Genomic DNA, 13747 nt, shown 5'->3' with positions numbered 1-13747 from the left:
AATGAGAAATGTGTTGTAATATATTGTACGCTTGTAGTGAAGTGCAGTGTGTGCATAATTTACGACGTGTTTTATTTTGAAGCAGTGTATAAGAGTGAGTAATAGTGTGTAGTAACATGGTGAATAGTAGTGAGCAATAATAAGATATGTGCAGTAATATATTGTACTGTCGTAGTGAGTGCAGTACTGTGTTGTGTTGAATTTGTGTGTAATAACGTGTAGTAAACACAGCAGTGTGAATATAACATGTTCTAGTCTGTAATAGTGTGTAGCGATCTGCTGTCGTTGTGGTCAAAACTTTTTATATAAATATGGAGAGAGAGAGAGAGAGAGAGAGAGAGAGAGAGAGAGAGAGAGAGAGGGGGGTGTTTTTGACATTTCTCCAGCAGAGGGCAGCACGTTACTATTCATGCTGTACCCCATATTTGTTTTCTTACATGTACAGTAGAAATATGTATATATTTTCTTTTAAAATCATTTATATAATAGCCTTATGTTTCCTACATTATACAAATATATATTCTAATGTAACACATTACACAGGGATTGGACATAAACCATTTATCTGTTTAGAATAATAACTGTATATGAGTGACTGTCAGAGACGGGTCTCTTCTGGATCATTAACTGGATTTCTGATCCTTTCATGTGAAAGTGGATTAGTGAAGCCTTTGTGTAAATGCAGTTTCTCACTTCAGACATGAATCCCAAACATTATTCAGCATTTATTTCTCTCTGAAAGTTATTCAGAGCCGGACCTGGTGTTGTCCAATCAGTCCAGTTTAATTCTGAGGTGAACACCTTGGTACTTACACTAGACTAATCTTAAAGTAACAGTCTACTCTGATAAATCCTTCCATCTGTTTTTGTACTGTCCTCAAAGCTGCACGTACAGTTCAACAAACAGTGATGTTATACTTCCTCATATCATCAAGATATTAATAAAAGCTGATCAAATAACAGGAACTGAGAATGACAGGGTTGAAAATAATAACAGGATTGAAGGGACAATCAATATGTCAGTATGGTATGGCTATATTTACCTGCAAATATAATAATATGCTCATTCATTCATTCATTCATTCATTCACTGTCTGTAGCCCTTATCCAGTTCAGCGACCGGGTCTTTTAAGGTGGAGCGGTGTATGTGAGTAAGAAGCGACTGCATCTTTTAAGGTGGAGCGGTGTGTGTGAGTAAGAAGCAACTGTATCTTTTAAGGTGGAGCGGTGTGTGTGAGTAAGAAGCGACTGTATCTTTTAAGGTGGATCGGTGTGTGTGAGTAAGAAGCGACTGTATCTTTTAAGGTGGAGTGGTATGTGTGAGTAAGAAGCGATTGTATCTTTTAAGGTGGAGTGGTGTGTGTGAGTAAGAAGCGACTGTATCTTTTAAGATGGAGCGGTGTGTGTGAGTAAGAAGCGACTGAATCTTTTAAGGTGGAGCGATGTGTGTGAGTAAGAAGCTATTGTATCTTTTAAGGTGGAGCGGTGTGATTGAGTAAGAAGTGACTGTATCTTTTAAGGTAAAGCGGTGTGTGTGAGTAAGAAGCGACTGTATCTTTTAAGGTGGAGCGGTGTGTGTGAGTAAGAAGCGACTGTATCTTGTTGGTGTCTGAAGTGTAAATTGTCTGTAAGTGTTTATTCACTGTTTGAATTCCCACAGAAACTCATGTGTAACTCGAGCTGTTTAGTTTTGTAGCACTTTCGCTCTGTGTTTACTTTCATGCAGTTAGCGCTCTCCTGAATTTAGAGTCAGTTCCACCTTAAGTAATGTAACTGCAACAGCAGAAATAAGTCAGTGTTACCCCCCTATGGAGCAGGAATAGAGCAACACCCTCAAAAATAAATCTGCAGCAGATGAGTTTTCTCAAGACACAACTTCCGAAGGGAAATGAAGACAATATGACGAGGCACTTCTCAAAGCAACTCACACCAATCACTGAAGAGAAGAGGGGGTTAAATGTGTGGTTGTTGCAGTGAGAACATGTGCAGGTTTCAGGCTTTTTTCTCTCAGGAAGCTGCTTTAAAAATGTGTTGTTTGTGCAGAGAAGCAATTGGGAGCAAATACGTTTAACAACGACTTAAGCACAATCACTTTATTGTTCTTTTATTCTCTAAGCAGGTGCAGTTTTGTCTGAATATACAACAAGGTGTATGTGTCAGTGTGTGTGTGTGTGGGTGTGGGTGAGGGGGGGTGGTGTGAAGTGAAAATATTCTCATCTATAAAAGTGGGGCACAGCAGAAAATTGTGGTTAACCATTGGCTTAAGCCATGCCCTTGAGACCTTTGATTGGCCGGTGCAGTTTCTTGGGTTAAACGATTGGCTGATGCTGGAAATGACAGTGTCTCAGATTATTCATTATGATCATAGCTTCTGTGGGCTGCAGATTCACATGTTTTGAGCCCACACTTGTAAGACTGGCTAGAAAGGTCAGGCCTGGCCTCATCTACAGTGTGTGAGCTCCATCAGACTGAGAGTATCAGACCTGAAGGCCACAACTCTAACCCTGTATCTCTGACCTACTCGTTCTGACAGTAGAATGAGCTTTGAACGGTCCCCAAAAGGTTAAAGCCACTGTTCATAATCAGAAGTTTAAACTCTCAGCTCAGTCTTAAGTAAGTCATTAAAGATCTATTTTAACACTGAGAACAAGCTGAAAAACAGTTCAGACCTGTTTCACTGTTTAAACCTCACACTTCTCCTGTCAGCACAGCCTTAAAGACTCAGAGTCACACCTGCAGCTCCGTTACTGCAGCAGCCTGTCAGCCTCAGCACTTACCGAAGTGTAGAAACCACAGGAACAGAGCAGAGACCATGTCATGGTTTGATGAGAAGCATTTCCAATCCCACGCTGACCTCTAGTGGCTTTCCTTGGCCTGAAACAGCTTTAATTTTACACTGACGACCACAAGAGAGTGAGAGAGTTAAACTGAGACAAACAGAACAGAGGCTAAAGCCTAAACAGGGAACTCAACCCGGAGCTAAGGACTAAACACAGGAGACTAAACATAGAACAAAGAACTAGGGACAACAAACTGAAGAAACAAGAGATACAAAGACCAACCACCAGGAAACACAGACACCACAGACGAGATACACCTGGGAACCAATCAGGACACTGGCAACAGAGGGGTGTCACATGATCAGAGGGAGCATGAGGGCAGGGCGAGCACATGACAAGTGCAGCACAGACAGGAATCAAAACAAAACCGGGCCGTGGCAGTTTTCATCATAGTTCTCCTGCCTCCTGTGAGATGCCGGGTCCTCCTCTGAATAAACGGGTTCTTGCACCGATTCAGTTCCAACACTAATAACACTCTGGTGCTGATGGGGCAGTGTTTATTAGTGAAATCTATTCCATAGTGCGACTTCAACACATTCCTCAGTTACGCTGCAAAGGGCTGTGTCTGCCTCATTACAGCTGCAGTGAAATATTCTTTATTCTCTGAATTATTCTAACTTTATTCTCTGAATTATTCTGACTTTATTCTGTGAATTATTCTGACTTTAATCTCTGAATTATTCTGACTTTAATCTCTTTAATCTCTGAATTATTCTGACTTTATTCTCTGAATTATTCTAACTTTATTCTCTGAATTATTCTTAATTCTAAACTTAATTCTCAAAATATTTCTTGTGTTTTTTCAGATCTGGAGCTAAAACTTAGTCATACTGATCCTGAAAGTTTTACTAAACTGATCCTGTCCTTTCAGACTCACGTTAGACGCTGCATTTGGGTCATAGTCATGTTTGTGGCATTTCCCAAATGTATGGAATCACAAAAAAAAAGTCTAAAACTACAATAATATCAAAACTAAATGACAATCCACTCTGTGCTGTAAACAAAAGCCTGCTTTTCATCTTGTTGTGAATCATTAACTGTTCTCTCCTGAAGGCGGTTTTCCAGAGTACATATACTTTGCATAGGGTGTGTGTGTGTGTGTGTGTGTGTGTATGTGTCAGCAAGTGTGTGCGCTGGTGTGTGACAATGAATCAGGTATCTATTACATTATGGGGACCAAAACCTTTTTAAACACTCTCATCCTTCCACAAGTGGCTCCATACAAAATAAACCATTCCATTTGGAGGTGAAGACATGCGTTAGGATTGGGATCAGGATTAAGGCTAGGTTTGAGTTTAGAGTTATGATTTAGTTTAGGTTTAAGGTAGTATTAGTTATGGCTGAAGTATATTTATACCCTAATATTTATTAAATTTAACTTGGACAGGGGGCTATACCTTTTCTACATCTCCCATAACCCTCATAATCTTTTGAGACACAACAAATGTAATTGGATACTAGCTAACTGTCAGACAGGAATGTGATTGATTAACACACATCAGGAAGAGATTTTCTAACGACACACTATAAACACGTAAAGCTCCGCCTCCCCCATGTTTGCCTCCTCTGACAGAGAAATGATTTTGGAAGAAATGTTTCTTACTGTAGATTTCACTAGAGCAGGCAAATGGGGTCTAGACGGAGCTTTACTGGAATAAGGCTCTGTATTTAAAAAGCTCAGTGGACAGTGAGGACAGTGGACAGTGAAGGTGAATAGAACCAGATGTCCTCCTCTAAAAGCCCCTCACAGAAAGTGAGGACAGTAGACGGTGGGGGGTGAACGATACTGCCACTAGCAATTACCTAGCATCAACCTGGAACACCATAGCAACCACCTAGCATCAATCTGGAACACCATAGCAACCACCTACCTGGAACACTAAAGCAACCACCTACCATCCACCTGGAACACCATAGCAACCACCTAGCAACCATCCATCCATTATCTGTAACCGCTTATCCAATTTAGGGTCGCGGGGGGTCCAGAGCCTACCTGGAATCATCGGGCGCAAGGCGGGAATACACCCTGGAGGGGACGCCAGTCCTTCACAGGGCAACACAGACACACACACATTCACACCTACGGACACTTTCAAGTTGCCAATCCACCTACAACGTGTGTTTTTGGACTGTGGGAGGAAACCGGAGCACCCGGAGGAAACCCACGCGGACACGGGGAGAACACACCAACTCCTCACAGACAGTCACCCGGAGCGGGAATCGAACTCACAACCTCCAGGCCCCTGGAGCTGTGTGACTGCGACACTACCTGCTGCGCCATCGTGCCGCCCCACCTAGCAACCATCTAGTAATAATCTGGAACACCATAGAAACTTGCTAGCAACCACCTAGCTTTTACCTGGAACACCATAGCAACCACCTAGCATCAACCTGGAACACCATAGCAACCACCTACCTGGAACACTAAAGCAACCACCTACGATCCACCTGGAACACCATCCACCTGGAACACCACCTGGAATACCAAAGAAACCTGCTAGCAACCATCTAGCATTTACCTGGAACACCATAGCAACCACCTAGCATCAATCTGGAACACCATAGCAACCACCTAGCATCAACCTGGAACACCATAGCAACCACCTACCTGGAACACTAAAGCAACCACCTACCATCCACCTGGAACACTAAAGCAACCACCTAGCAACCATCTAGTAATAATCTGGAACACCATAGAAACCTGCTAGCAACCACCTAGCATTTACCTGGAACACCATAGCAACCACTTAGCATCAACTTGGAACACCATAGCAACCACCTAGCAACCATCTAGTATCAATCTGGAATACCATAGCAACCACGTAACATTTACCTGAAACACCATAGAAACCACCTAGCATCGACATGGAACATAGCAACCACCTGCCAACCACCTAGCATCACCTAGCACCTAGTTCTGCAGTAAACAAAGGATTTCAAGTTCAGGTAAATAATCACTTTCATATTTTATTTGTCAGTTTTTTTGGGAGTTTACAGGATTTGTTTTTGTTGTTGTTTCTGTTTAAAATGTCCATTGTTACAAGTTCTCATACAGTTAACAGGTTTAGGAGGGAATATATTCAGTCTGGTGTTTGGAACTGTACAAACAAACAAACAAACAACTCAGAAACGTCACAAAAACATTAATTTCAATAAAAATACAGTACTGAACATCACTACTTATGATATCACTACTTATAACATCACTACCCACTACTTGTGATGTCACTACTTTCCTACTTACAGTGTCCGTATTCATAATGTCACTACTTACAACGTAGCTTTGACGACGCAACAATCCTCAGATTTACAGCATTTTAAAGATTTCCTTTCAGCTCTTTAAGTAAAAAATATTTGTTAATTAAAACAGTAAATCTCATCTGGGCAGATCCATCAGACTCTATCAGATAATCAGACTCGATCAGATAATCAGACTCTATCAACGGGGAGATCAGATAATCAGACTCGATCAGATAATCAGACTCTATCAGATAATCAGACTCGATCAGATAATCAGACTCTATCAGACGGGGAGATCAGATAATCAGACTCGATCAGATAATCAGATTCTATCAGACGGGGAGATCAGATAATCAGACTCGATCAGATAATCAGACTCGATCAGACGGGGAGATCAGATAATCAGACTCTATCAGATAATCAGACTCGATCAGATAATCAGACTCTATCAGACGGGGAGATCAGATAATCAAACTCGATCAGATAATCAGACTCTATCAGACGGGGAGATCAGATAATCAGACTCTATCAGATAATCAGACTCGATCAGATAATCAGACTCTATCAGACGAGGAGATCAGATAATCAGACTCGATCAGATAATCAGACTCGATCAGACGGGGAGATCAGATAATCAGACTCTATCAGACGGGGAGATCAGATAATCAGACTCGATCAGATAATCAGACTCTATCAGACGGGGAGATCAGATAATCAGACTCGATCAGATAATCAGACTCGATCAGACGGGGAGATCAGATAATCAGACTCTATCAGACGGGGAGATCAGATAATCAGACTCTATCAGACGGGGAGATCAGATAATCAGACTCGATCAGATAATCAGACTCGATCAGATAATCAGACTCTATCAGACGGGGAGATCAGATAATCAGACTCGATCAGATAATCAGTCTCTATCAGATAATCAGACTCGATCAGATAATCAGACTCTATCAGATGGAGAGATCAGAAAGTCAGGCAAGGTGTGGACAGTAAGGAAAAATACTCAGTATTAATTTCTACTCCTGATTCCCTCAAGCAGAGGGACAAACATCTGGAAACACACTCATAACAATATTAACAACATCTGGATCAGTTTAAAATGATCTTTAGCAGTAATGACTTCAGAGAGAGTTTTTGGGGATCATTGGTTTGGAGTTGGAGTTATTCTGCAGTCTGCTGAGCTCTCCTTCAGACGACATGCGGGCTGTGGTTGTTGTTGTTGTTGTTGTTGTTATTTGAGTGTGTTGTTCTGAAGCCCCTGGAGCGTCGTCTCGTTGAACTTGTAGGTGAGTTTGCGTTTGATTTTGCGGATCTCTCCCGTTCGGGAGTAGTTGCGCAGAGCTCGCGCCATCTTCTGGTACGTCATAGTCTTGCGGTTGCCTTTGCGTCGGCCCCAGAGCTGAGCAACCTGCTCTTTGTTCTGAGACGAGAACTGGAAGGTTCCACTACTGAACTGGACCCACCAGATACAGCTCCGCATCTCAGGACTCTGCAGCATCTCAAACAGGAACTGGAACAGACGCTCCTTCCTCTTACCTGTAAACAAACAAACCAATACACAAACAAACAAGTTCACAGCTTTAAAATAAAGCACCTGGACTATGCAGCCTTCCCACGTTCCAGAAAACAAGCACAACAACAAACACTGTAACAAACAAACGCAGTAAACACACCGTCACCAAATGCTCCTCTTGTGTCTAACAGGAAACCTGAGCAGAACCCTGCCGCTGTGTTCTAGATAATCTGACATGTGGTAGAGTTCTGAGAGACGACTAGGTTCTCCACTGATCTACAGTACAGTGTTTTTTCTTTGATACTGAAGGCAAAGTATTTACTGAGTGTGACTTTGTGTCGAATCAGAACTCCTTCCTGTTAATCACTAACTTTAACTCATTAACATTAACTCATCTGTAAACACTGCTGTCTGAATGTACTCCATAAACACAGTCATTATTATTATTATTATTATTAGTATTATTATTACCTGTGAGTGGAGACATGGGGAGTGTTTCCCAGGATGTAGTTCTACTGGCACCTGTAGGGGGCGACGGAGGAAACTCAGGACACGCAGAACTGCAGTGAGAGTCAGAGTCACTGAGGGGTGGAGCGTCATACACACAGGACCCACCCTGAAACAAACACACACACACACACACACACACACACACACACACTTTATTAATTACCACACTGGCTGTTCATATTTTGGAGGACAACAAGACAATACACACTCACCCAGTCACACACACACACACACACACACACACACACACACACACACATACATACACACACTCACCCAGTCACTCAGTGGAGGGTAGGGGTGTACTCACCCACTCGTTGGGCCTGTACAGACTGGGCCACTGCTGCTGTTCCGTGTTCCCATCCTCGGTTCTGGCTCCGGTTCCAGCTCTGGTTCCGTACTGCCACTCATACGCAAACCGCCCCGACCAGCTGTTCTCTGAAAACACACATCAGGGTCAACACCACCCTCCACCTCTCAGTGAGCGACCGGTCAGTCACCAACTGTCTGTCACAGGACAGCTCTGTCGTCTCTGACTCGATTTATGATCCACAGAGCGGGTCCCTCACACAAACACGGCCATGTTTTCAACAGGTCAAGGTCTCTGACACATCCAGGCCACTAGGGGTCGGTCTTATGGCTTTCTCACTGAAGAACCAATCCTGACTGCTGTCTCTCTGGCCTCTTTGCCCCTGCAGGGTCGAGTGGTTCTGAAGGCGGTCCTGAACCGTCCTGCGCCACTGTGGACCCGCCCTGAAAGGACCCTCTCGCCCACATATCGCCTCTAGAAGCAGCACAGGGCTCATTCGTCCTCTGCAGGGGCGTCCAAACCCAGACTAGACTTTTCACTAGCGCTAACACTCAGCTACTAGTTCTATGTTGTTCTGTGTTGCCATGGCAATGCCACTGTCAATCATTCTGTGATGTGCCCCGCCCCCTCAGCTCAGGGCAGCAACAGAGAGCTTTCTAACTCTGTTAAGCTGTTTTAATAAATGAAGCGCTAAGGGAAACTTTAACTGTGCTGCACAGGTTTAATATGAACACGCATTTTAATAAACTTAAAAACGAGACATTTTCATGACATTTTCCGCTTTGATCTTTACACTCAGAGGTTTCTCTGATGTCACGTGCTGTAGAGGGTCAAACCCCTGAGCTGTGCCTCTTTCAGTTTACAGTCCATTTTTAAAACGCTATTCTTTTCTGAACTCTGTTCTTTAAAGAACTCCTCCCACTGACCTGCGATAACGACCTCTCCCTCCGTCTGGTTCTGTGTTCTGCACTCCTCTCCTGAATGCTCCTGCAGATACTCCTCTATCACCTCCAGCTCCATCTCTCCAGCAGATGGGACTCCAGAATCTGGGACTCTGAGATCCTGCAGGTACTGGAGCTGGGAACAGAACCCCGAGGGGAGAACAGACTGATGTTAATGTTTGCAAAAGTGAAACACAACATTAATATTGATGTTATTGTAATTTATTGTGTGTATGTGTGTGTGTGTGTGTGTGTGTGCATGTGTGTGTGTGGTACAAATTTGCATGTTCTGTGTGACTATCATTCTGTGAAATAATTTGCATTTCTGCGCAATATCTGCCGACTGAACAGTAGAGCAGTGTTTACACAACCAAGCACGCAATGTGTGTGTGTGTGTGTGTGTGTTTGTGTGTGAGAACATGCCTATGTCACATGTAAATATGCACAGTCTATTTGTTTTGGTTATTTGTTGATTAATGATGATTCACTAATGATCCAAAGTAATGATTTATTACAACTATTGAAATGATTCTTTTATGACTCTGTAATGACCCTTTAATGATTCTATTATGACTCAGTGATGATTAAAAAAGATATCAGTACTGATTCATTACGTTTCTGAAAAGATTCAGTGATGACCCTGTATTGATTCAGTGATGCTTCTGTATTGATTCGGTGATGATCCTGTATTGATTCTGTGATGATCCTGTATTGATTCAATGATGTTCTTGTATTGATTCAGTGATGCTTCTGTATTGATTCAGTGATGCTTCTGTATTGATTCAGTGATGATCCTGTATTGATTCAGTGATGCTTCTGTATTGATTCAGTGATGATCCTGTATTGATTCAGTGATGTTTCTGTATTGATTCAGTGATGATCCTGTATTGATTCAGTGATGATCCTGTATTGATTCAGTAATGATCCTGTATTGATTCGGTGATGATCCTGTATTGATTCAGTGATGATCCTGTAATGATTCAGTGATGATCCTGTATTGATTCAGTGATGATCCTGTATTGATTCGGTGATGTTTCTGTATTGATTCAGTGATGATCCTGTATTGATTCAGTGATGTTTCTGTATTGATTCAGTGATGAAACAGTAATGTTTCTTTACTGATTCGTTAACACTTCAGGAATGATTCTCTATTGATTCAGTAATGATTAAGTGATGATTCGGTAATGTTTAGTAAAGATTTATTATTAAATAAACAAGAAACTAATATGAGACTCACCGGTTCAAGGCTGGTCAGCATGGTGTATAATCTGTAAAACACACACACACACACACACACACACACACACACACACTGAATATATTTTCATGTGGACTGTATAAAGAGGTTTATTCTAAAGTTTCCACTGTAAATGGCAGCTATTCTTATAAACATAGCTTTTCTTTCAGATATTTTCAAAATTGCATTAAGAGATGACACACACACACACACACACACACACACACACACACACTGCATAGTAGAGTATTAATATTAAATACATAAACTAGGTAATAAATAGTTTTCTGTTTTTCAGAAAAGACAGTAACTTTACAGAAAAAGTCAACTTTGATGGACATTATTGTAGGAAAAGTTTAAATATCAACACATTTAACGTGAGGGCAGCCGTGGCCTAAAGGTTAGAGACAGGGCTTGGTACCGGGAGGTTACTGGTTCAGTGCCCAGGACCGTCAGGAACATCCACGGCTGAGGGGCCCTTGAGTAAGGCACTGAACCCACAGCTGCCCCCCAGGCGCCGGGGATGGCTCCCTGCTACTCTGTGTGTGTGTGTGTGTGTGTGTGTGTTTACTGCCACAGACGGGTTAAATGTGGGAGACAAATAATAACACCATATTAAATATAAATTATTAAACTAAATCTTGCACCTCCTTTTTTGATATTTTTAATGTGATCTGTAAATGTTTGCTGTAAAAGTTAGTTTCAGGATGAATTTAGTGCTGGAAATGCTCCAGAAATATTTACATCTCTCTTTATTCACTTTCACTTACGTGTAAGAATTTTCTTTTCATCCACCCCCCCCCCCACACACACACAAACACACACGCACACACACACACACGCACACACACACAGAGACTGATATTTAACACATTTGAATATATTTTTAATCTAATAATATTTAATGTTTGTAGCTGAATGTAAATATTTAACTGGAGAATAAATGTGTCATCGCTGACTGTTTAAAAAACAAAAAACATTTATTTCCAAAGACTTTACAGAAGAAAGAGACATAAATGAAAGCATACATTTTAATTTCTGTGAACGTTAAGGGATTTTATTTAATTTTATTGAATGAATTTGGGATGATTTCTGTTGGTGTCTCTCTGCTGTGGAGCGTCCCCACGGCGTCAAGAGCCGAGTACAAACCAAATCAGGATAAACACAGATACGAGTTTTACTCCATAACTGAATAAATGACTGAGTGAGTGACTGAGTGACTGAGTGAGTGAGTGAGTGACTGAGTGAGTGAGTGAGTGAGTGAGTGCTCCTTTACCTTGGCTGTGCTCCCAGTGGAGGCTTAAGAAGCTTTGAAAGCCAATGGAGGTAAAATCCGTCTGAAAAAGTAAAGGTGAGAATCACCTGTAAAATACACCTGCTGCCTTTTATATATACACACACACACACTCTCTCTCTCTCTCTCTCTCTCTCTGGATTCCCCTTGTCTTTGTGCCAGACTCTTAATGCAAATTATCCTCGGCACCGCCCCCGGGGCTTAACAGACTAAAGGCCCTCAGGCTTCACTCCAGGGTGTATTTACGTAGCTGTTCATTATTTATTTATTTAATTAATAATAACACTCAATTTATTAATTAATTATCACTCAACATAGAAAAGTGGAGTACTGATCAATGAAGCTGATTATTTATCTTTGGGTTGGGTTTAATGACTAAGAATTCAGTGAAATAAGCCCCGCTCACAAACATCATCAATAAAACACATGACATTTAAATAAACAACATCTGTGACCAGAGCCAAGCACCTTCAATAACCAGCTCAGAGCGGCAGCAGGGCATCATGGGAGCTGTGAAGTCACCTGTAAGCGCTTTAATGACACACACACCCTGTAGGTGGTGACAGCCCTTCACAGGGCGACACACACTCACACATTCACTCACACATTCGGACACTTTTGAGTCTCCAATCCACCTACCAACATGTGTTTTTGGAACATGGGAGTAAACCGGAGCACCCGGAGGAAACCCACGCAGACACAGAGAGAACACACCACACTCCTCACAGACAGTCACCCGGAGGAAACCCACACAGACAGGGAGAACACACCACACTCCTCACAGACAGTCACCCGGAGGAAACCCACGCAGACAGGGAGAACACACCACACTCCTCACAGACAGTCACCCGGAGGAAACCCACGCAGACACAGAGAGAACACACCACACTCCTCACAGACAGTCACCCGGAGAAAAACCACGCAGACACAGAGAGAACACACCATACTCCTCACAGACAGTCACCCGGAGGAAACCCACGCAGACACAGTGAGAACACACCACACTCCTCACAAACAGTCACCCGGAGGAAACCCACGCAGACACAGAGAGAACACACCACACTCCTCACAGACAGTCACCCGGAGGAAACCCACACAGACACAGGGAGAACACACCACACTCCTCACAGACAGTCACCCGGAGGAAACCCACACAGACACAGTGAGAACACACCACACTCCTCACAGACAGTCACCCGGAGGAAACCCACGCAGACAGGGAGAACACACCACACTCCTCACAGACAGTCACCCGGAGGAAACCCACGCAGACACAGTGAGAACACACCACACTCCTCACAGACAGTCACCCGGAGGAAACCCACGCAGACACAGTGAGAACACACCACACTCCTCACAGACAGTCACCCGGAGGAAACCCACGCAGACACAGTGAGAACACACCACACTCCTCACAGACAGTCACCCGGAGGAAACCCATGCAGACACAGTGAGAACACACCACACTCCTCACAGACAGTCACCCGGAGGAAACCCACGCAGACACAGTGAGAACACACCACACTCCTCACAGACAGTCACCCGGAGGAAACCCATGCAGACACAGTGAGAACACACCACACTCCTCACAGACAGTCACCCGGAGGAAACCCACGCAGACACAGTGAGAACACACCACACTCCTCACAGACAGTCACCCGGAGGAAACCCATGCAGACACAGGGAGAACACACCACACTCCTCACAGACAGTCACCCGGAGGAAACCCACGCAGACACAGTGAGAACACACCACACTCCTCACAGACAGTCACCCGGAGGAAACCCATGCAGACACAGTGAGAACACACCACACTCCTCACAGACAGTCACCCGGAGGAAACCCACGCAGACACA

General features: G+C 43.2%; 1 protein-coding gene across 1 annotated transcript; it reads right to left on the bottom strand.

The window, feature by feature from the left end:
• Positions 1 to 5819: 5819 nt before the first annotated feature.
• Positions 5820 to 11985, bottom strand: LOC136697824 (transcription factor Spi-B-like). Its single transcript, XM_066673093.1, has 6 exons — positions 11874 to 11985; positions 10598 to 10628; positions 9346 to 9496; positions 8420 to 8547; positions 8071 to 8215; positions 5820 to 7622 (listed from the first exon to the last, which is right to left on the bottom strand). Exons 2-6 carry the CDS (start codon positions 10616 to 10618, stop codon positions 7318 to 7320), a joined length of 750 nt encoding a protein of 249 aa, XP_066529190.1. The 5' UTR covers positions 10619 to 10628; positions 11874 to 11985; the 3' UTR covers positions 5820 to 7317.
• Between the last annotated feature and the right edge of the window lie 1762 nt (positions 11986 to 13747).

This window comes from Hoplias malabaricus, chromosome 5 (assembly GCF_029633855.1).
Source record: "Hoplias malabaricus isolate fHopMal1 chromosome 5, fHopMal1.hap1, whole genome shotgun sequence".
NCBI classification, from domain to species: Eukaryota; Metazoa; Chordata; class Actinopteri; order Characiformes; family Erythrinidae; genus Hoplias; species Hoplias malabaricus.
Note: the sequence above shows the minus strand (reverse complement) of the source record. Positions and strands in the feature narration are given on the sequence as shown.

Coding starts and splice junctions, on each gene's coding strand:
- LOC136697824 (XM_066673093.1), bottom strand. CDS start 10,618: ATGCTGACCAGCCTTGAACCG. Junction 8,216..8,419: donor TGTACAGGCCCAACGAGTGG/GTGAGTACACCC, acceptor TGTTTGTTTCAG/GGTGGGTCCTGTGTGTATGA. Junction 7,623..8,070: donor CCCCATGTCTCCACTCACAG/GTAATAATAATA, acceptor GTTTGTTTACAG/GTAAGAGGAAGGAGCGTCTG.